Consider the following 26163-nt stretch of genomic DNA (forward strand, 5'->3'; position numbering starts at 1 on the left):
TAGTGTTTATGCGTCTTCTACAATAAATATTTTTTTAACAGTATTTTTTTATAGTATGAATAATAACGGATTTCAATACTATACGGCCATCCGATACGACCGCTCATGGTGAACTATTATACGGCGAACTGAATACGTACAATTTACACGTAACCATAGTTTATTTATTTATTTAAAAATAAAACACATTGAGCACATAACAGATTATTAATTCAACACGTTCACAACATGACATTTATAATAAAATGTGCACCTGTACTGTCGAACAAGATCTTCTTGTCAATGTGTTAAAAGTGTGAACTAACAAACAAGCCCCTACTATTTAGTTAATCGCACTGCACCAGCGACTTCCGGTTATTGCCTAGATCTTCTTGTCGGACAGTACAAATTAGTGGAGAAAAAAACAAACCAAAAAAATAATTTTATAGTAAAAGAAATGAAGTAGAATTTTAAAAACAAAATATATATTGCTTCGCTAATGGTGCCTGGTGAGCCTGACATGGGGAAATAGTTTATAATTAAATTATTTGTAAACCTATCTGTAATAATTTGTAATCTTAAACTATAATCAAGCATTATAGTTTAAACAGGGTAGATCGTATACTTCTGGAAAAATATCTGACGAGACTAGAACCTTTATCCACTGGTGCGTCCTATCTAATTACGACGAAATTAACTGACCGTTCATTCAACTGAAGCATTCTTACAATTGTATTTGCGCTGTAACCGAACAAATGGAAACGAATAAGTCACACGATTTTAATTACAATATTTTTTTCATATTTAATTAATTGTATTAATGTTGGAAATTATGCAAGGTATTGGTGCGCAACCCTTGGCGCGCATAAAACACCGAATCATCGGCGAGTGTTTACGTTTGTCTGTTCTCATCATCTCCGAGTCTGAGGTGGAGCTTCATCCAAAGTTCTCGTAACTGGGGACCGCATGGGGTTCGGGCCTCGGCCGACGCTCGGTCATTCTCTATTATTATTATAAGGTAACTTTACAAATTGCCCTCCTTTATACATGATGTCCCATATGTTCACATTTTTTTTTATTAATTTATCATAAAAGCAGTTGAATGATCATGAAAATTATCCCAACTCGATTGGTTACATGTAACCGCGCGCGCCCACTATAACGTCTGGCCGAATATAACTAAATATGGAATCCAGTCGGCGCTGTATATGTGCGCGGACATACATATATAAAATTCAACTACAGACGGCGTTATTTGTATGTATGTCGTTCGACGCAGCACAGTTTACCGCAGAGATGGCCATATAGCATTGAGATCACAAAAATCACGCATTGTTCGTGGACCGTTTCACCGTGAAGTAAGTCGCACGTGTGTTACGCTTGTTTGCAGACACTTATGTTGCGATTTTATTAAATTCAATGAAAACATTGATTTGATAGGTACGACTTGTTACTCACGAGCACCTACTTATTAACCTACCTTTAATTCATTCAGAATTATATAAATATAATATACCTACCTCGATACGATTGTATTTCTAATTTACTTACCTGCCCATTTTCGACATAAATTTGATCTAAATTCTAAACCGTTTATTTTTTTCGATACAACATCTCATTGCAAATACAACACTGAACTGTGATACGGCTAACAGCATATGTACAAATGGTCCGAACACGAACTCTATTTTATTCATGTTACCCAAAAGTAGACAACTACGATAATTTTATATACTTACAAGATAGTGTGACCTCCTTACCAACTGCAACAATAACTCGCTTATTTATTTCTCTATGACCTATGTGGATCAAAACTGAATTATCTGGATCTCTATGTAAGTGCTAGTATTTAATTGTCAGCCTGTATAAGGGTTAGGTATAGGTATCTAGGATTCTAGCTTTATATTTTTGTCGATACATTAATAATTTTATCATTCTTCCCCATTTTGTACGTAAGGAAGTTATTATTAAAATGATTGATATGCTTAACTGATGGTCCTTGACGGAATTCCTTAATCGAATTAAATCAAATGCTTTTGACGAACCCTTTTCTACCCATCGCGGGCAATAAAAATCTCTTCGGGAGCACTGAATTAATGGTTGCCCAATCAAAACAAACCATAAACAAAATTATATATTTTTTACCCACAAATATGTTTTTATTACTTTTTTCAAATATTTATTTCGAATGACATAGGTACCGATATGCCTTTACTGGGTGTTCGCAAGTGAACCCATGAAAAGCCTTCGATTTCGACGTAGGTAATCGATCTATATATGCAATTAGCAATAACCTAACACTCATACAGACATACTTTTTTTAATCTAACATCCAACTACCTATATAAATAGAAGCATGTTTGCATTTAAATATTTATACTGTTACCTACTTTGAAAAAAATGTGACTAAAAGGTTTTTTCACCAGTACTAGGTAGGTAGGTACCTACTATCTAAAATATTTCAACATATTATTAAGAACATTGATTTTCAGAAATTAAAAAATCAACCATCTTTGGTAGGCAAAAGTAACCGTACCTACCTAGGTAAATATCACCATAAAAATATAATACTAAAATACATGGCTTAGGACAGTTTCAGAAATGCACATGATAATGAAATCCTAAAAAAATATCGGATTTAGTGAGTAACGCACAATGACATTATTAATGGACAACGCACCCAGTACAGTAGCTAGCAATTAAGCGACATTCGCACATGTATAGGTAGATATCACGCAATTTCCATTATGCGATATCATGCATCGGGAATTTATAGCAATATCACCTTTATTGTAATGGCGTTAGAACAGTGTTTCTAGTGTCAATGCTCATTTGAGCGAACCCGTTCGAACCGAACCATTCGGCAGACCCGACAAAAAGCATCGGGAATTTATAGCGTTAGAACAGACCCGACAAAAAAGTGAGTGTCATTTTTTTCCAGATTCGTTCATATTAATGTCATTGGTAACGCATATAATATTGCACCTTTACCATCATAATAGAGTAGAAAAAACAATATTCTTACTTGGTACCTACTTGATGATTAGTTGGTAGGTACATCCACGTTCCCAATTAAATACCAACGATGCCATGATATTCATTGCGCGTTTTTAAGAGAACAGTTAGAGTTAGTTCATGGGTTCACGATTTTTTTTTCTATATTAAATATTTAGGTACCTGGTGCTTAAATTGTATGTGCATACAAGTATATGTGATCCCTATCATGTACCCATACATGTATTGATAAAATATGCCAAATATGGATGTACAAACGCATGCTACGTATTAGGCCTCAGATACACTACATGCAGTTGGCGTGCGTCGAAGCAGGTCTTACTTGATTTTAAATGCATTCGATGAAAATCTCCAATTGGATTTTTTTTAAAATTCGGATGCATTTGGAATCGAGTAAGACCTGCGTCGACTCACGCTAACTGCAGTATCGTGTGTCTGAGCTCTTAGCTGGAAATATAAAATTACACATTGAAGTAATGTCGAAGGTGAAAAGAGTAACATAAGTAATCAAAGAAGTTAAAACAAGAAAGCTTTTACCTATCTAATAGGATCATATAGGTTTCCACAGAGTGGAGGTTTGTATTAACAGATTTTGGTTTTTACGAAAAATGAATGTTAGGCACTTGCTCAACCTATTGGGTGTGACTCAAAACACAAATTGAAAAACAATATATTATGTATTTGCCAGACCCAGGATTCGTATATGGGACTCACAACATTATAAGCCGACGCGTAAGGCCATCTTGAATTTCCAAAAGAAGATTTACCGTCAGCAATGCCCTGGTAGAAGAAGATTGTCCTGATGCAGCCTGTTTTTAGTTCAGGGCTCTCCTGCTCGAAGTCGTGGAAATAAGCAATCGATTGCCAAACTCACTGAAATTACCAACTGTTTTTTTAAACTATGTACTTACGTTACGTATCTACATCAGATTAAGTTAAACATAGTGTTTCGACATTTCAAATAGCATTTTGGCCAACATCAAGAATCACAATGCTGATAATGACTATGCTACCTACTATTTTAATTTTTTCAAAAATTAAATCCGACCTATGACCGTGCCAATGGTATGGTAAAAACTACCGTGTTTTCAATCGATTATTACCTAGTAAATTCTTTAAATTTTTTCGCCGAAAAACGATTAAACGAGTCATTTTATTCTACTAGATCTCAACTTCGAATCGACGATCATGATTCTTTTAATAAATTTGTTTATAGGAAGCATCATTAAATTATTGGCCCTGGGATATTAAATTGGGAACAATTTACATAATTTACGCACCGATATATGTAATAGAAATGGGCCTTCCGTGTGGCATCTACTCACACAAGTAGTATTCGTAAGTGGCCACAGAACCCCTAGTAATGTACATATTATTAAAGTAAATAATGTATTATTAATCCGACAAGAAAATAAAACATCACCGAATGATGTCGGAAATTTTTGACCGTCTTATTATATTTTTTTTACTAGGGCGATACGTCAAATACCATCGTTTACAACTTGAGTTGTTTTTAATAACAACCTCCCTTTGTGAAATAATGCACTGCCACTGTATAATTTCGTACAGTATTCCTAATGTAGGTGGATACCTATACTTTTATTAAGATCGCATTAGTTTCGTTCATTACGTGTGTTGTGAACGTCTTAAAATTGTAATTTGTAATGATTGTTTTTATCTCATTTATTAATTTGAATTGGAATTTTTATTTTAGAATTTTCAAAACTGAACGTTTGCATAATAACAGTGCACGAATTGTAAAAATAATGTACGTCGTAGGTACATAGTCACCATCTACCGTTAATACATTTTATTTTCCTTCATTGGATTAATTATTTTATGAAGATATTGTTATGCTTTGAAATACATTTAAAAAATATACAAGTACATACCTAACTAAAATACTATCTACTTGACTCTCATGTACGAGGATATTTTAAAAAAATCCTTCATGTAAATATAAAACATTTTTTCGCGACTCTGGCTAGTAGGTACCTATGCGATTCAATGGGACAAATTTATTTCAAGTTTCTACAGATTGGTGGTTACATGTAAATTTTGTGCATTTTATTTTTTCGTATCACATTCACTGTCAGCTGTGATATCGGAAAGATGTGACCGTATAGCATTGCGATCAAAAAAATACGCGTTGTTCATGGAGTATTGCAGACAATAATGTTTCAATTTTATTAGATTTAATAAGCATTAATTTGACAATGATTACTATCAAATATATGATAATAAATCCCGTCATTATTATCAGATATTTGATAGGTACGACTTGATAGTTACTAACGCATACCAGAATTTTATATAAATTACCATTATTATGATGTGATTTTATTTCTAATTTACTTAGCTACCCATTTGTCTTTCCGTTGTATTCCGGTGGTTTTATTACTTAATTGTAATGTGTATTATGTAGACATGAATTTAATCTCAATAATGTACGGCTATCGGTTTCCGATACAACATCTCACGGCGAATGTACCTACAATTTTCGTGACACGTATGTTTTGCAGCGAATTCAGCGGTACCCATTATTCCACTTTTATATATTTTTTTAAGTTTGTTTGCTGGTAGATAAATAATTTGAAACTATATTTAAATGGTTTATCTATCGTCCTTTCAATGAAATGATTTTAAATTTAAATTAATATTTTTTGGTTGTTGCTTGTTTGCACAAATTTTGAAAATAGCCGATATACTGGATTATTTGTTAGATTATCATTCTTGAATTCATGAATTTTGCCTAAATCAACTATGAAAATTGTCGCTGTTCCCGACTGGCTTCCAGTAAACAGACTTGTACCTATATTTTTATTAATATATAGCTGTTTTAATCGTAATGTTGTTTCCCTAAGAAACCCTGGACGGAAAACATGACATAGTTATCAATTTATTTTTTATTATTAACTGTACATTGTGTTCTGGTTCAGTCTGTACCTAAAACTGATTGTTTGACATCTATTACAACATTCCCGTGGCATTCCGTCTGATGTCCGTCTCAGACATGTTATACAATATTTAATTTCTTCATTTGTAGCAAGATGTTTTACAATATTTGATAGTTAATTAATTCTCACCTTGGTATCCGAGCGTTTTATCTCACCAATTTATGTCGCTACATAAAATATTCGATGAGATTATTATGTCTCTCATTTTAGGCGTGTTTTTACATTTAAGGCCGTCGAGGATCTTTATTAACGTTAAACAGACCGTTAAAATCACGAGAATAATAGCGTTATTTACTATTATTAATTCTCCCTATCGTTTACTATACCTTGTAGGTATGTAGGGTTGTCAACTATTCACAGTTGAAAATTAAACGTGGCTACGTTGGACAGTTTAGTTACTTTGTCATTTAGGGTTTTACTTAATTCTAATTCATGATGTCGATACCCAACTTCTATGGGGAAACAACTTTAAATACCTTATTCTAAGATAATGATGTTTGAAAATTTGCATAAATTCTCATTTCAATGTTTATAGCCTTAGTATTTAGGTAAATGTGTTTATTTTTTATGTATTTCAAATGAACTTAGTAATGCACAATGAAATTTTACAGTTTAACAAATAATCAACCTAGACGTTCTCGTTTATAATTGAATTAATGATTAATCCCAGCAAAGGGTTATTTGATTTTATGAACCGTTGAAGTATTTTTTTTGTTGAATTATAAATAAAAGACCGTTCTACATCGAATGGCATTATTAACTTAAAACCTTGAAATTTTGAGTTGTTTCCCCACATAAATTAGTTGGGTAGGTATCGATATGTTTATACAAATTATGTATCCATTCGGTGTTCGTAACAATATTACATTAAAATTATTTAATACACATTACATATAGACATATATATATATATATATATATATATATATTACACTCGTACATATAGGGTACTGTTTGGTTATGAGGAATACAGCGGCAAACACATTTTGAAAATAGCCGGTATACTGGTTTTTTGTTAGGTTAACCTAACCAAACCTAACTTAACCTAACCCAACCTAACCCAAACTAACCGAAACTAACAAATAATCCAGTTTATCGGGTATTTTCAAAATGTGTTTTCCGCTGTATTCCTCATAACCGAACAGAAGCAACAATTTATATCATAATAAGAATGAATAATATTAATAGATACGTGTTTTTCTTACATAGTAAGTTTTGTAGATAGTAAGAAGTCGAAGTAGATATAAGCCCCCACCTTCTGAAGCGGGTCCCTAGGCCAGGATCTTTGGCGGGCTCTCGTACTGTGACGCTATATGGTAGGGTTTTCCAAATAATGTTCGAAGGAAAGATATTTAGTGTATTTTCTATCGACACAATAATCAAAAAAATATTGTTTCGCACATATTTTGGAAAGTTAATATTTTTCACTATTAGATGTGTGTTTATCTCACTTATCGCCAGGCTCCCCCTGAGATCGGTCCTCCTAGCTAGAGCCCTGCCAGCACTCCCCTTCTGGTGGCCATGATAATTACCAACTATTTTAGTGCCTATCAATTTATGTAGCATGATAATAAAAATAGTACTACTATCAATGATATGGGGCGGGAGGAGGAAAGTAGCTATATTATGTAAGAAAGATATTTTATCACCGAGCGCGATAAGTAGGTTCATATGTTTTAGGCCAAGTCGCACATCTAAACTCGTCCACCTGCAACATGTCGAATACGTCGGTGTGACGTCATAGTTATTCACAAAACACGTTGCCAATTGGAGCTCACATCACTCTACACATTGGTGGAATTAGACTTTTTAGTTGAAACATCTAGTGTTGCTAGCAATAAATGGCACGCGTCTCGGGCTGCAAGTCGAAGCTGCCAGTGTTGCGATTACGCGCACGCCACGAATTGGTCATACCTGCTTAGATGTCGAAGCTCACCGATCGCCGCATCCCATACATATCCATGTTTCTAAGGCGTAATACCCACTTAACGCAGCAAATGGGGCTCTCGCGCAAAATTTCACAAGTAGCGCGTAAATCATCGAAAATACAACGTAATCAAATACGCCAGCGCACACTGGATTTGACGACGCATTATGTGCGCCCGCCCCATGAATCATCGTTTTTTGGCTTCTCGGCGATACGAATGAACGAAAATACAAAGGAGTCCATTCATTGAACGCGGCGAGCAAAATCACGCTCTGGAAGCGTCGTCGATCGACGGGCGAGAAGCCATTATTTAATAACAGAGAACTCATTGTTTAATTTTATTGCGTGTCCGATATTTCGCTGGTAGAATAATGTCATCGTGAATATTAATTACAAGACCCGAAATAATATAATATTTTTATTGCTTTGTTATGAGAGACGCTGATAATAATAATTATTTTGTGCTTCTTGGGCCCCTTATTACATAGGTGGAGGGTAATGCGCGGGTGGGAGGGGGCCTACTCAGTAGTGAGCGCATCGAGCGCTTTTTTGGTGGGCTTTATGCCTAGGGGTTACGCGCGACTGTCGCTAGGCGCCTATGTGCGCGGTCTTTATATGCAACATTGGTGCAACGTTTCTAAAAGGTTTGATTTATATGGCTGCACGGCAGACAAGGCGAGTTTAGATGTGCGAGATGGCTAAGATTAATCTTAATCGAAAACATTTTCTCTAAAATCTTTGTCGATACGAAATTAATATTGTATGTTTCAAATCCTCCGTCAGAAATTGACAACCCTGTTTTTGCTTATCATCGTTCATTAAGCTATACTTATTTATTAAGTAAATAAATCGTATTTTTTTACTTCTTCTTTTATAAGAGACTGTTAATATTCGTTTGGGGCCCGAGCGTAGAGGTCCTTCGGACTCCCCGCGGATCCAACGACTTCTCTGACAGTCATCTATATCTCATGCTTACCACTTGGTATCAAAACTTATCGTTAGGCTTAGAATGGTATTCAGCATTCCTAAAATATCACATTAAAAGCGGAATTTATAAAATCTCTCCGTTGATAAATTATTGGAGTTTTCTTTCCGAAGGCTTCGAATTAGGCGAATATTTCTGACTCCGAGAACCAAGCCGAGTAAACTGCTCAACATAACATTTATAGTTTATGATCACAGTTCCCTGTTTATGATAAACAAAATAAATCCTGTCACCTATTTAAATTGATTGCTCAATCTTTAATGCGTAACTCTGGCTATACCGTCGTTAAATCAAAAAACGCCTATTGTCAACAATCGAATAAATAATAGCGAAGAAAAAATTGTATTGCGCTTCACAATAATTTCGGTTTCGTGTAATTTGTACGCATTACATTTCACCGTAGCACAGTTCGCCGTGAGCTTTATTATCGGAAAGAAAATACCTATACTACATCGTCATCTCTATAGCACCGAGATGAAAAAAAATACGCACTGTTCGTGTAGCATTGCAGACAATAATGGTCCAATTTTATTAGATCCTAACCTAACCTAACCTAACAAATAATCCTGTATATCAGCCATTTGCAAAATTTGTTTGCCGCTGGTTTCCTGTAAAGTGTAAACCGACAAGAACCGTGTTTTATTTAGAAATGAATTTTATCTCAGTACTATACGACACAAAGAGGTTGGACAGTCTTTAATATACGACCATATATTTCCGATACAACATTTCACGGTGAAGTGTAATACGGCGAACTGCGTACGTACAAATTCCCGGACACGAATAATTTCACCTTACGATGAATATTTTAAATTAAAGAATATTATTATAGATATGTACTTTTAATGGTTTCATCAGGGAACACAAAAGAAGGGTTTGGGTTAATTTCTGAAACGAAAGTAAAATTCTCGAGTGTACTCAAATATGGGATCTGGTGTTCAAGGAATATGTCATTTTCTGTATAAAGCTATGCGTGAAAGTTTGTCACTATTAGTAATATTTTAGGACATTGAGCGAGCATCGTATTTCTTGCATTTTATGGCCTGTCTATAGCTAATTCTTAACGTTGGTATATAGCTTGATCTGGCCTTGAAGGGTCTGGCAAGTACACATATTGTTTTTGAATTTGTGTATAAGTCAGAGTATGGACCTAATAGGTTGAGCAAGAGTTTGACATCCATTTCTCGTAAAAACAAAATCTGTTTATGGAAACCTCCACTCTGTGGAGGCCAATGACGAGGACTCCATACTAGGCGATTATTGAAAGCCTACCTTAAGAAAAATATTTTTTAATCGCATATTGACATAATATGTATTTAATACTTCCAAATTTTATATAATCACTTGATTATTTCATATTCTATAAAAATAATTTTATTTGCCAACGAGAGATGTCGTATATGTAGGAATGTTTTACATAGATTACAAAACAATCTGCAAAGTTTAAAAAAAAACACACCACAGTGCGCCATTTGTCTTGACGTAAATAAAGGTCAGATTATGTGTGAAGGAATTGTGATTTTTTTTCGAATGGACTTTACGTCACGTAACCTCAGCCAGTCTATCGAATTGTATAAAATATAGTAGGCTCCTATCGCAGAGCCTAAAACCTTCGCGCATAATATTGTTGTAATGACTGCACTTGTCCAAAATAATTATTAATTAGATTATTAAAAAAAAAAAAATCGAATATTAATAAATATAGATTGTTTTTAAAAATAAAAAACATTTCATCTAATGATTTTTGATGTGTATAAATGTTTTGAGAAATACGTAATTTAAACTCATCGATCAATTTTATGTCGTCGGCATAGATTTAATATAACGTCGTCAGAGACTTTTTGAAGTTTCATTGAATTAGTGTGTCGTTGTCAATAGTGTGTTCCTATTCACCCATGGTGGCCGCGCGGCTTAAGCGTTGGACTATCACGCCGTGGGTCCCAGTTTCGAATCATGGGTCTGGCAAGTACACATATTGTTTTTAAATTTGTGTGTGAGTCAGGTTATGGACCTAATAGGTTGAGCAAGTGGCTGACATCCATTTCTCGTAAAAAAACAAAATCGTAGAAAAAAAAATCATTAGTAGTAATATCTTCTTATTTCTCGTAAGTACATATACCTGACAAGTGTGCTCTTTTTATCAGATCTCCACAGCCTACCTCTTTCCAAAGGTCACCCTTCGCCACTGGTTGAGGCCCATATGATCTTATATCGTAAGAATTGGGTATGTAATATACATAATCGATGTTGCGACGCCATTATAAAAATTAATACAATAGTTATCGTGTATGTTTGTTAAACTGTAAGCTACGGTCACCACACACTCTTGTAAATGTCCATACATGTGTATACATTTATTATTCCTATTCAACATGTATTATCTGCCCATTTTAATTCCTAAGTCAATATTAAGATAATCTGTACAACGAAACTCCCAGAGCTTTTCGTTCCTACTTCCTATGTGTAGAAACGGTCGCGTGGTAAATGCCGAGTCATCGTTAGGCGCAGGCGCAAGTCTCGTCACATTCGGTGATGGATCTCAACCTTTGGATGTCCATTTTTCGTTAATTTATCGAAAACGATATCGTTATAAAAATGAGAGTGGACTGTATTTAGGTTTAAGTTGGAACGGCGGACATTAGGGACCACGGACACTATCCCGGTATTGTCTGTGACTATTAATTGACGTCCCTGACTAATGGGCACTGGCTGGTCATGGTTTAAATTTGTGCCGACGATAGGCTAAACATTCGTTAATTTAAATCAACCTGTAGATATCGTTAACATATACCTTCTACTCCTGTTTTAATGACAGCTGACTGAATGAACACTTGGGTTCACGTTATTAATGTTGGTCAGTCACTAAATTTGCATTACCTACCCTATATTGGTTCGGTTCTCTGGGTTGAGTGGGTTTTAATTTTTCCGGAAAATGTCGCCTGAAGAAATAATTGGCCTTAGCACACCGGAAACAGTTTGTCACCCAACACTACAAGTAAGTACCTAAACTCATATTTACAAGATTCAACCAAAGGGAAACACCTCTCAAACAATATGGTATGTCATTAACGACTGCCCAATACTATAAAAGGAGCGATGGGCTCTCGGTTCACTGTCCAGATAACAAAAGTACTATCTACGTCTACATACTCCATCTAAAATTATGTAAATTATGATATGTGAATGTATTACTTACTCTAGCAATTCTGTATACCAGAGGTAAACTACGGTAAATCCAAAATGACAACTTCACAGGAGAGACGAATTTGTGATTTTTGGAAATTTCAACTTGTGGCATTCGTGAATGGAAAAAGATAAAATTTACCTGTTTATCAAAACCTTTTTGCTTGTTTACCGCTGTAGTTCGATTATAAGCTTCATCAAAAGAATTGTATGTTTTCTTACTGTTGTTTACCTCTAATAGTTACAATGACATTTTTAATTTTTAACTTTTATAATAAGAGTAATATGAGTTACAGCTGTTTACCACGTATGCAGGATAAGTAATGAAATAACAATATAACAATAACTCCATTTCACGATTTTTGGAGTTACAATAGTTTACCTCTGGTATACAGAATTTATTTTTAACATCAGAACCACCCTTACTAAAAAGCAAGATATGGTCCGTGATAAATTAATTTAAAAAAAAAACATTTACGCTCCTAAGCTAAGCATATGAGTTTATACGAGAATGGTTGTAAACGCTTCTCGCACGAGATAAAGCACCTGTCTTCGCACGGGGTCGCTTCGATATACATACATTTATCTTACAATAATAATTACATTCTTCAAAGTTAAAATATCTGTATCTAATACAACATGTCAAAATGAAAATAATTCTAACAGCTGAGTTTTTCTTTCTTTCTTTATTTGGAAGCAATTGAGCTCTTCTCTGAATGGAAGGCTATTCTGCTTTACAATGGTTTACAAAAGTATACATACACTTTTTTAACTACATACATAAATAGTTACATTATTAATAATACAGAATTACATTTTTGTTACACTATACACTAGACATTTACGTTACATTTTTGGAGAAATTCATGTACAATGTTCATAACTGAAATATTTGGTTTTTCCAGGAACGAATTAATCGTGAAAGGAGGGTATAACCTGCATTTTCCCAATTTATTCATTAATACCTCTCTCTCCTGGTCACGGGCATCACATTGCCAAACAAAAGAATATTTATTGATTTACAATGTTATACAATAAAATAAATTTTCTAAAACAAAATACACAGCACATCACTGAAAATGTCTATATCTTTAGGGAGCGCATTGACTTGTCTTGCACCCCTGGCTAATGGTGCCTGATAAGCTTGATACGAGGAAACGGTTCTCAATCAGGGTCAGTCATGGCTGCGACCACGTAGGTAATCTACTGGTTTATATAAATTCAAATTCTATAGGACGCCAGAATTGGAAACCATCTTTCGTGATAACAAACAAAAATGTCTCAAGAGCAGACGTCTAGAATGGCAGTCGGAAAATAATCGTTATAATATGTATGTCAAAATAATATGCAAACTTTATCTGTCGTGAAAATTCGAAATTGGAATTAGTAGGAAAAGTAATTTGAACAAACAATTTTCCAAGTTGGAAAACGAAATCATATTTTGATTTTTTTATTTTATAGATTTTAATGGTTACATGTGAATTGTACGTATTACATTTCGACGTACCGGAAAGAGATTCCCGTATACGATTGAGATAAAAAATACGCATTTTTCGTAGAGCATTGCAGCCAGTACCTTCTGTTACAATTTTATTAGATTCAATAATTAAAGAACAGTAATTCGATATTTTATTACTGATATCAAATGTTTGATAATAACGCCGATATTATAATCAGATATTTGATTTATCTACTACTTGATACGAGAATTTTATATAAATTTTACTGTATAATTGTATTTCTAATTTACTTACCTACATATTTTCTTCCCTTGTATTCCAGTGCTTTTTATTCAGTATTTTTTAGATGGTTTATTTAGGCAAGGATTTGATTTCAATATTATACAGCCATGTATTTCCGATATAACGTCTCACGATGAACTGTCTTACGGCCAACTGCATACGTACAAATTTCCGGACACGGATTTTAGTAACATTATTTATTTTAATAATAATTGTTGGTTATAATGTATTGAGAAGCCCCGTGTGCAGTACCGTCACGGCCTCTATCCATGTAGTGCCATAGAAAGCGTGATTTTATCAATTCAATAATACCTCGCCTCGTCAGGGGCAATCACTCGATTCAATATTGTCTTTCAAATATTTATTTATCATACTAACCATTCATGTTACAACACAATCATTATTTATATTTAGAAAAAAATATACCTACCTACCTACCTCCATCCGTATACCTAAGTACCTATATTCAAAAGTGACGGGCAAGAATTATTTCCAATTGCAAATAGTAATAACGCATAAAGCAATCACTACGATCGCACGAAAATGATAATTGAAATTAAAAAAGGATTTTAATAGAATTTAATATTGCCAGCATTAGTTAGCATTAATGTCTGAATTGAATGGCCTGTGGGAACGATATTTTCGTAGCAGAAAATCTTTAAAGCGATAACGCGTCTATTTCTATGGGATAATTTTTTTTTTTAATATTCAATTAAATCTACAGTAGTTTTATATCTGTTAACAGGCGGCCACACCGAAAAATGGTATGAGGGGGTCCATTTCCAAAGAAAAAATCCATTATATGTATAACAATTTATTATTAATTTTCATCTGTTATTTACATTCGTCATACCCAGACACTCCACACTTTAAGTCTCGCAATGAACAGCTGGCCTGTAGCAATAATTACAAATACTCTATATTAATTATTTACATAGAGCCTAATTGCGCCGCAGGCAACATTTGATATATTATCAGTTAATTTTGTAAGAAAAGCGAATGAAAATACGGCCCTATTAAATTGCGAGAGGAAATAATACTTATGATTATATATTGATAGTTTTATTGACCGTGTTTGAAAATTTTAGGGATGTAAATCTATTTACTATGCAGCTATGTCTGCTCGACGGCTCTAATCATCCGACTAATCATGACTGAGCTATGTTCCTCAGTCATGACGTCCCGACGAAGAAGAAAAACTAATTTGCCATTCATTTAAATTAAACACTGTGCTCCAGACTCCAGACCCGGGAACCCCTCCCCTTGTGTGCACGACTGTCCGTCAATGAGTAGATAATAATATATACTAGAAACTAAAAGACTCTCCTCCAGTTGTATGAGTTGTGGGTTCGTATCCCTCTGCTCAATCATATTCCCGTGACATTCTTTCGATTAATATTATATAATTTAATGTTTCGAGAATGTTTGGACCGTTTACTTATTACTTGAAAGCGTCTTCGTAAACGACCTTGTTATTAATACATTCCAAAATGAACTCTATCTACATCACAATAAGGGTACATAATGTAAATTCGCGTAGGTATATGACGTCTTTACAGCATAGTTATTATTATTATAATAACGTGCCCACTTTTAATATTACTACAAACTTTGTATTGTAATGCAATAAAAATCCATAAGTTAGTATTGCAAATTCGCTAAATTAAATACCTATTGGGATTTATTTAGTATGTATGTAAGTATGGCGACCCAGATATAAGTCAGTTCCCAAATGTATTACCAAGTTTTATAATATAGAAGCATCACAAATTGCCATGATAAAATAATTGATAGGTAGTATATTATGAACGAAATAAATAACAATTTCATAATATGTTCTATACTCGCACCCTGTTACTAGTATGTTTGGCTCTACGGTTCCTAAGCCGTTTCGCACATCTAAACTCGTCCGACTGCAACATGTCGAATATGTCGATGTAATATTGATATTCAAAAAACACATGTAACCTCATGTAATTTAATTTCAAAAAGAACGATTCGCAGCGATATGTAGTCCCAAATGCTGCTTTAATGCACATTGCCAGTCATTTTAATTTTAGACATTTTCGAGGATATATTTCTGATAAAACTCAAGCTTATTCCCTTCGAACATACACTTTAACTCTATGCTTGATTGCAGTTCTATTAACTCTATTTGTAAATTTGGAGGCGCTGATTCCATCTCCACGTTAAATGGAGTTAAGAATATTTCCTCATATTTTTGCATGAATGCGAACGTGGTATCGAATTCTTTAATAAATTTTGTGACTTCGTTAGAATATTTAAAAAAATCTTTACGGTCACTATTAAGTACGGAGTGTGTAGAGCCTGCATATTAGCATAACAGGTACTAGCACTCAGTACAACAAGAAAGTTCTAATTTCACAAAATATAATATAAATGTGGTAAATTTACGAGAATTTTTTTTATTGTATGCATATCAAAATGCAAAATATAGAAAAACGAATACTTCAATTGGGCCTTGGGCCGCAAAAAGTCTTCATTTGGGCCTCGAGTTGCCCATACCTTGTCTAAACTGTCAAAAAGTACTAGGTTTGTTTTAACAGTCGTCCCTCTCTTGGCTGTGTTGACTTTTAGAGCGAGATAAACATTTTAAGTGTTTAGATGGCAAACTTTTTTGTAACAATTATAATAAGTACCTCAATATATGAATATGATTAACTACCCTCGATTGCCGCCGATAGCAGCCTTGTGTATATAATAGATGCGCATGAATAAGGATCCCGTGAACCAGATAAATGTTAGCAAAAGAAGAAGTATTCATCCAGCAGCTATGATAATGATGACAATGCTCAGTATGGAGTTTAATTTGGTGAAAAAAAAATATTTGTAAAACGTATATCCGTTCGTGTACTTTTGACTTACTGCATTTGTCAGTCAATTGCGATTGGTTTATGCGCGGTCCTTCGATAAATTTTAATAAACACCAGTGCGAATGGGAAACATACGTTGTAAGTCAGAGTCTGCGTTATTCCTTGGAATCGCAAGGGCTGTTGTCCTCCGTTGGGCGTTCATTATTCGCTCAGTGCTGGGATCAGCGGCAACTGAAGATGGCCAAGCCGAGATAGAACGCAGCAGGTGGATATGATTTACTCCGTGACAACTCCGCGATGAAAACTTACCTCGTGATGATAAGGACAACCTTTGATTAGGTGATGTCCTTGCTTGGATTTTTACTGCAATGTCGTTCGTCGTGCTTACTTGTAAAATTTCAAAACGTCGCACGCGAGAAAATAACATGACAGCGACACAATAATATGTTAATGTTTGTTTTTCGTAGTGATACTTCTCTTAATCATAGGTGTAAGTTCGTTAAATGGAAATCGAATTGGAACCGCTGGTTTTCTGTGGTGATAACGATGTAGGTATTGCGTTTTTTCTCGCACTCGCAGTATCGGTCAGTTGTTGGAGTGGCTAACGTCTACATCGCGCATTGCGGATCAATGAAATACCTCCATTTTACTTCGACTGCTACAGTTCGAATGAGGTGGATTACGATTGATGCAGTATTTGCTAAATATTTATAACAATTATTACAATCGATGACTTATGTATAATATTTTAGTTATCGTTAACTGATATTATCATTTTTAAATTGTTAGAAAATCAACACTTAATTATTCTTTTCTTACCCGTGGTAAAATTCGCCACTATATTATTGTGATTGATACACTATTCCATTGATTTTTCTCATATCATCGACATATCGTGGTACTTTAACAGATGGTTTTCGAGATATACCTACCTACACTCAACTAGGCTCAATAATTACAAGTTTAATCAACATTATTTCATCTCACATGACTTTTATTATAAAGGGATACATTTATTATTAGACTAGTCTGCCTATTTTCAATACATCGTATTGAAGTATTGGAATGAAGAATTAGACATTTCAATTTAAAATTTCTATAAAGGAGGTATATTTGTCTTTTTGTATTATATTTGCGAATAATTATTGGGGAAATGCATTTTTTTTAGGTTAAAACTTATTACGCCTCGCCACGAAATTCGAATATTCATTCCAAATTGTCTGTAAATGTGGCATATTAGATGCCACAAACACCTAGAAACTCTTTTAAAATGTCGAGTTTTGGTGGTAAATCGAGGAGAGAGCCTTTATTGATTATCACGTCGGAGTCACGAATTTGGCTGTGGTGATGGTGATGGACCGGTGGTTGTTGAGTGGATCGACGTGAGAGTGTTTATTTACTGACAAATGAATACTATACAGGTGTGAAGTTGACCGTACAAAGTAACGCACGGCGAGGTCTACTCAGTACGAGGCGTATTGGTAGAGTGACATCGTCCGAGGTGTGTTCGTAGAGTGACATATCCCATCAACTATGATTCGCTTTTTATTGAAATCAATATTCGATAAATAGCTGCAAGCTATTATAATGGAGGTCACAATTGGGTAATATGCTGTCTGTCGTCTTGGTGCTACCTCGCAGCGTTTCGCTGATAAGGTTTGGGGTTGTCGACCCTCACCAGTTTTGCCATCTTTTTCTATGCTGATTATAGTACAAAGGCGTAAAAGTTATAGTATTTCTGAAAAATATATAGTACAGGAACATTTTTCATCTTGAATTCTTTAAAATTATAGTATATTGGTATATTTGGCGTAAAATTATAGTATTTTACATTTTTCACGGAATTAAAATAATAGTATTGTACTATAATTATAGTACGGTTGGCATCAGTGACCCTCACTGACGTGTATAATAATATTCTTCTAATTCGTAATAATCGTCTCTTCTACATATTATTAAGTGTCAGGTTGTTTGATAATATTCTCACGTTTGTATAAGAAAATTGGGGGTTCCACATGATAATTGATCTCAATAAACGTAGCCAATTCTGAATACGTCTTAACACTCGATTATCTATGTAATTAAACGAACTCCCGTTTTATCTACAAATATATATATATAATAATTATATAGGTATATTAAAAATACCTTCAAAATAATGATATATATTTTTTTCATTTCATGATCTCATAAGTCGTAGGTACGTAGCACAAATATATTTTCGATAGAATATGAGGTCATTCACGATCGAATCTCATTCAACGTCGAATTTGGCAGTGACTTGTCGATGTTTTAATATTCCCGGGAACGTTTCGCAGATTGTATGAACCAGCAGTAACAAACGTGGAGTCGCAGCGCATTTCTTTAGTACTGCCAGTCCACGGAAAATTGACCGCCGCGAACAATGGAACGCACCGTTGAAAAAAGTTGCTGTATTTTTCAAGGATGAATAAAACCAAAAATCCACTGTTGTAACCAAATACGTTGATTCTTCTTTCAGGTTAAACTTCATACATTTAGGCGCCATATCTATATACCTACCTACCTATAAAAGGTTCTCTTCAATATTTTTAATTGTAACTCATTCAATTGGCTTAAAGCTCAAGTTATTCAAATGAGACACTCCAATCCATGGTGGGTATTAAACGTTATCATTGTGGTTAAAGAAAGTGTTTAGTAACTGCACAGCTATTGTTGTTTATCTAATGTCGTGGTGAATCTGTTAATATTCTTTAATATCGCAGTCAGTATGTAATAGTTTTTTTAATAAGCTTTTGAAACTATTTGTACTTATTTTTTTCTATGTGTGTCGTTTCATTTGCGAATCCATAAAAAGCCGTCCGAATATGACGTTTTGTTATAATATACGTAATATATACCTACCTCCTAGGTATTTTTTGTGGTTGTGCATCTAAATATTCAACATAATGATGCTTCATCCTAGAAAATTCTACGGGATAATAGTTACGGTTGTAACGGTAATGTGAGTCATTTTTTTGATCATAATACCTACATCCTGTCAAATAAATCTGCAATGCGAAATGGCTTGCAGTCAATTTCATCGTTCGCCTCTGTCTGAGATTGTCTTACCGATATGTGCAGATTCGATAACCGCACTACGACTATTATCAGTTTCACATCGAAGCATGTGAAAATTCAAATGCTGCACATGCGCCGATGCGATATTTTGTTATTCTACCTGCCTCTCGTATGAAATTTGTTACACAGGACAAGCTGATGTTATATTCTAACAAATATGTTGCACCGACGCTATGTGCGGCAGTACATTATGTTATACTTATGTGTTTTGTGAATGACAGCAAAATCACATCGACAAATTCGACGTGTTGCTGTCGCGACGAGTTTCTATGTACGACCAGACAAACAGTAGGTATGGTACTCACCGGATTTGCGCTATAATGTCGTTTCGAATCTCTTATGCGTCTAGGCTGTAAGTACCGAATTATGTAATACAAAAAATTATAATTATTCCTCTGTTATTCTAGATTAATTATGTGGTGTTATCTATGGGTGTTATCCATTTTTTTTCCATCGTCAAAATTATATTTTAATAGAATCAGGTGTTGTTGCTTCGTTTCCGCGTTGGAGTTTAGATATTTTAGATTTTGACTCACTCGGGCGGATCACTAGGAAAAAGTAATATTGGGAAAGACTGCCTAGACCAGTTGATTATGCAAGCCTCTCTATTGTTTGTATTACAAAATATTATTATTATGCTAAGTTCAGGTCTCACAGTATGGATAAGAAAGAGTTCGAGCACTGATGGGAACCTGACAATTGGTGTGCGTTAAATTTAAAATCTAATCAAATTAAAACAGCAGAGTTTTAATATAAACTTTATTACCTACAAACATATTTAAATAACAGATGATAATAACTTCCAACACTTTCTATGCTGAATTGAAAATGTTGACAACTTTATGCAGAAAAAGACACATTTTGTCTAATGCTAAAGAAATCAGTTATTACAATGTTTTTCTTAGCTCGTATTCCTATTTTTCAGGTGGTTCTTCGTCCGGTACAAATCTTGCAATCGATTTTTAAATAACTTCCCGACTAGCTAGACATTTGAAACTTTTAGAATATATCAGAAGACGATGCCGATGCATTTTTTAAAAATACTTTTAGCCATCTTTAAGCTGAATTGAATTCATTTTCAGTTAATTCTGTTTTTTATGAAAAGTTATTTCGACACCATTATTGGTTGCTAAGCGGATGGTCCTAGCAACTAAATTATTAATATATACATGCGTTACTATGGAAATCAATATGAATGTCAAAATGACATTTCAGTATTATTTCTATCAAGTACATTTTTTTTTGATCGTTTAAGCTACTCAAGTCAAGTTTATATGATTCAACAGCAATTTTAAAAACGTTGTATATAAAAAGTTATTTTTATCTTGTAATTATTTTATAATTAGAACTGTTTAAATAAATAGAAACCGTTAATCTCATAATTTTCACGGAATTGTGGGATCGGAAAAAAAGTATGTCATATAAACGAAATAAATAATCAAGAGAATGCCACTAAATGTATGCAGGGAATATTTTGTATGGAGCTTTTCGCGGTATTAAGTACCTACCTATGCATTTTTGTTATGTTGGTATCTAAAAACATCATTTACTTTATCACTCCGTTTATGCTGTACGCTGTTGCCATCTGCGGAGAGATTATGGTATCTTGTCATTATTTTATGATAATACATGAAGTTAATTCCGATCCCTCCTTAGATTTATCACTTTTAACTCCTGACTCCTCTGTTTCGACAGAGTTTCAGTACACGGGTACAGAGGATACTTCATGTTACTAAAGATAAATGACGGTAGAGCGAGTTTCGGGACAAGGACGTGTGGAATTAAAATCTCTTAATTCTGACACGTTTATAGCATCATGGAAGACAGCCGTGCACAAATTGGGGATGCATATAGGTATATAACGGGTGGAGATGAGACAACTCAAACCATTGCACCTATACAGAAAGATTCGTTATTTTTTTTTATATTACAATTTTACAGATTTTAATCTGGTTGAATTAAAATATAACAAACGTAATCCTCTCAGTCTTGCAACCCTTGCAAATCTGCAACCCTCAACGACTTGCAGCTAATTAGCCTTAGTTTTATTGTTTAATTTATTAAGTATCAAGAAGTTTTTTATATACTTACAAAGATAGGTTTTTTTGTACGGTAATAAACAAGAATTAAAATTTTATTAGGTATATCTATCGAATAGGTAGATATTTTTTGTAACACTTCAGAAATATGTCCACATATTAGAAGAAAATCTAATATTTCCGAAGAATCTTTCAAAAAATTTTCTAGACGATTTTTATCAGCGTAATTGCTAGTGAGAAAAACTAATTTTGATTGGTTACGAATTGTCTGTGTTTTCCCGGATAAAGTGCCAGTATCATCTACACCCCCAAGAGTAGCAAGGCAAATAATAACGGTCGGCCATAACAACTCGTCCATCGCCCGATCTAATCTCGATACATTTCATTATCAAAATAATAATGAGAAAACAAATTTATTTTTGTCCAAGCGGGCGTGTGTCCGTCCACTGGGCCAAACGAAATACATTAATATTGTAACAGTGGCGTCCGCACAAATCAGTAGCACCTACGGCAGACAGACACCTGAGTAGGTAATTATGTTACACTCGTTCTGCGTAATTGTGTGCCTAAGTAAATGTGCGTGCTTTTGTAATGAATTAGCACACACAAATTACTTTGGTGAATACATCATGCTATTATCAATAAATAAGGTGTTTATTTTCAAATAGGTACCGATAAAACCACAATTAAAATTAAATGGCGTAGTTTTAACGTTGGTCTATTTTTCCATCATGCTTTACTTTAAAATTAGAACAATATTATGTTAATTTGTTATGATATTTATTATTTGGCTTCTGAGAAACAGCGAGTATTTTTGAAAATATTTTTTTTCTGTACAGTTTTAGAAAATTTAATCGCATAGAAAGTGTATGTACCTATGTAGTTTTTTTGAGAAATTTTGACCATACGCGAATTTATCGTTTTTGAGAAAATACGCCTCAAATATATTTTTGGACATTTTTCTAAATATGATTTTGCAAATACTATATATACCCAGTTGGGTGGGGGTTCTAGTCGGGAACCCCCTTCTAGAATAATAAAATATTTAGAATATCACTTATGTGAATGTAATATCATTGATTGAATAAACTTAATATGTACCTATATATTATCCATTTTATAAGATTTATTGTCACCAAGATTTTTAACAAACTGTTTTAAAAAAAGTCAACACTTCGACTGAATATGTGATTAATCATTCATGAATATGTAGGTAGGTACATACTCAATATAAATGAAAAATACAATATAAAGATACGTTTTGTGGAATATCATTCTTCGCAATCATTGTAATCATTTATACTTACAGAGTTTCATGTTGATTTTTTGTAATTGTTTGAATGTATATACCTATAATATTATAATTACAAAATATTAAATTGCTCATTATAGTAATTATATCTTTGTGGAATATTATGTAACTACGCCCCCAGTGGAATATTTGATAGAGTGGTGTAGGTGCGGGTTCGAATCCCGTATCTGATAAAACATATTTTTTTGATTTGATTTGATCCAATGGGTTGGATAATTCTATCAATCAGTTTTATCAGTTATTATCAAGCGGATAATGTAACCAACACTCATTGGAGGTTCTTCTGCTCCGCTTAAGAGCAAAATTGGTAAAAACTATTTAAGACTACATAGTATTTTAATGCACCCATGTCACGTTTGATTAGTAGATATTATTATATAAGTACCCTGTTGTGTTAATATTATGGACGCCACTGTCCGTACCTATTGCTAAACATAATTTGTTCAACAAGTTTCTTTATTCATGTCATGTTTATTTTGTCCATAGGGGTCCGAGGAGGACGACCGAGCTTCCGTCGTTTCGGTGAGTTTACTATTTTATTCTCTCAGATTAAGTTAAATTTTATTCTATTATTCTGGTAAGCGATTACATATTTTCTGATGCTTATTCAAATTTTACGACATTTTTATCTTCTTGGCCGAAAATTCATTTGTTGTATCAAAATTCAATGAAAGGATAGCGATGATATTCAAAACTACGATTTTTAATAGTATAATAAAATGATACCTACCTGGATCGCATTATGCTATTGTAGAACGAGGGACGTTTCCGCGAAGGAGATAGGTACTTGTACAGCTTTAAAGCTTCGTTTTGTCTTACATATAGATTGAAGTAGGCTTTACGATATAAACAGTGCACGCAAACTTTGTCAGTCATACTTATTTGTTTTAATTGAATTAAGAAACCAAATCATAATAATTTAGGTATGCCATGTCGATCCGGCAAAAATAGTAAGTACACACTTTTTCAGTCATGCGTATGTGTTTTCCGTTGATTTAATAATTATAGGTAGGTACATATTACAGATGGTATTGTTTAGTTTTTTTAAATTCATTACGCCCTGCCTAAACCAAACCTTAATCAATAATAAAGATTATATCTAAAAATATGTATGGTTTAACGGCATACTTTTATATATTTAGACTTGGGTTAGGCAGGGTTTAATTGTGCACATTGTATTGTAGTCATAGTTAAATGAAAACAAATACGTTTGACTGTCAAAGTTTGGTGTGCATTATTTATGTCGGATCTTAGCATTCTTAGCAGCCAACCTTCCCCCTTGACACACGGTAGGTGGGTACTGATTTTTTCCCCGTCAGCAATTGTTATTATTTAAAATCAAAGATTCTGAAAAGTATAGATAATAAAAGCCTTTTGCGATGTTCCCTGTCAAAATCGTTGCTGCACTTTAGGTTCCAGTTTGATGCCAATACCATTGTTCTATATAATTCCGAGTTAATCTAACCCCTTTAACCATTTCCTAGATTTTTTTGTTTTACATCTTTGTATATACCTACTATGTTTTTTGAAACTTCGACTGTCTGTTTAAGATAACCGAAAATAAATAATAAAATAGGTAAGCAAGTGCCATAACAATTTGAAAAATAAAATAAAAAGGAACGTTCTAAGTCTGTTAAACAGCAGCACTTTGCCTAGGGACGACACTGCAGATAGGTATATATTTTATTTACAAATTATAAACCTTTTAAACAAAAGATAATCTAATGTAAACTCTAAAGGATTTAAGTTTTGTACTATTCCATTTGAGTTGTTTTTTGCAACCCGGGTTTCGCCTCTCTAGCATCTTCAGGTACTATTTGCACTCATCAAAAGGCAAATACACACTGACAATGAATACAGTTAACCATAACTTATATAACAAATTAATACAGTAAAGTAGGTAAAAACTTTATCACCTACCTATTCTATTAGGAAGGATAACAATAACAAATATAACATATTACGAATATTTGAAGTTTTTGTAAAAAAAAACCCATACCTATCACTAATCATACACTCGATAAGCGTATAAATCATTAAAACCTAATTATAGATCATTAGTAATTATAAACAATAAAAATGCTACACTCAAGAGGTGTAAAATCGTCCATTCTGGGAACAATGGTAACGTATTCGGAATATAATGGAGTTAACCAATGAGATATAGGTATCTATGATATCAGTCTTTAAAAAGTTATTAGTTAAACAATTAATATTCAATAATATTCTTACATGATAACTACTTTTTATCCATTAGAATTTAAATTCAAATTTCATAGAGTACCTTCGGTCGACAGTATTAATATTGTAATCTAATTTGTTGTTGTGTGCTTTGTTCAATACATTTCAAGGGTAAGTATTGTATTTTCTTCTCCAAAGAAGAATTAATATCTTCAGGGTAGAATATTATATTGTACCTACGTTTCAAAATAATCAATCCATAGCTATCCTTTCGTGGATTGATTAATGTTTCCTTTAACTTTTTAACTTCGTCGTCCGTAAGCAGCATGACAAAAGCGTCAAGTCGTTTGTTTCCACTTTGTTTCAAAAAAATTCTACTTTTATGTGTTTTTTAACGTTTTTCTGCTGCATGGTGTTTAATTTTTCAATTATTATTAAAAATTTTCATCTGTCTTTCGTGCGTCTGTCGTGTGGTTTTATTGAACCAATTTACAGCGTGAATTTTAAATTTTTAACCATTTTGAAATATTATTTGCTATCGTGCTGTTCTTTTTTTACTCTACGATCTGCTGTCGTGCTGGTTCCACTATGCACATATACTGACGTCAAAAAATAACAAATTAAACTAGTTACCTACTTATGTATTTTGTGTTCATAACATAAATAAAAATGCTTGACTCCTAACTCAAATTAAATTTTTCATTTTTATGATTACATGTCAATTGTACGTACTTATTACATTTCGCCGTAACACCGTTCACCGTAAGCTATTTTACCGAAAAGAGGTGGTTGTGCATTGAGATCAAAGCATGATACGTTGAGTGTTCAAATTTTAAAAGATTCTATAAGAATATTAATTTAATACCTATTGTTTGGTATCAAATATCTGTCATAACATAATAACACTGTC

General features: G+C 33.6%; 1 protein-coding gene across 1 annotated transcript in view; it reads left to right on the forward strand.

Annotated features, from left to right (window-relative positions):
- Positions 1-26163, forward strand: part of sowah (ankyrin repeat domain family member sosondowah) — a 425153-nt gene that overhangs the window by 50551 nt on the left and 348439 nt on the right. Inside the window, exon 3 of the mRNA XM_085944422.1 lies at positions 23559-23594. Within this exon, the coding sequence (XP_085800548.1) occupies positions 23559-23594 (36 nt within the window). The remainder of the gene's footprint in view (positions 1-23558; positions 23595-26163) is intronic.

The sequence above is a fragment of the Rhyacophila brunnea genome, unplaced genomic scaffold (assembly GCF_057557595.1).
Source record: "Rhyacophila brunnea isolate RB1 unplaced genomic scaffold, BYU_Rbru_1.0 scaffold_1, whole genome shotgun sequence".
Taxonomy (NCBI): domain Eukaryota; kingdom Metazoa; phylum Arthropoda; class Insecta; order Trichoptera; family Rhyacophilidae; genus Rhyacophila; species Rhyacophila brunnea.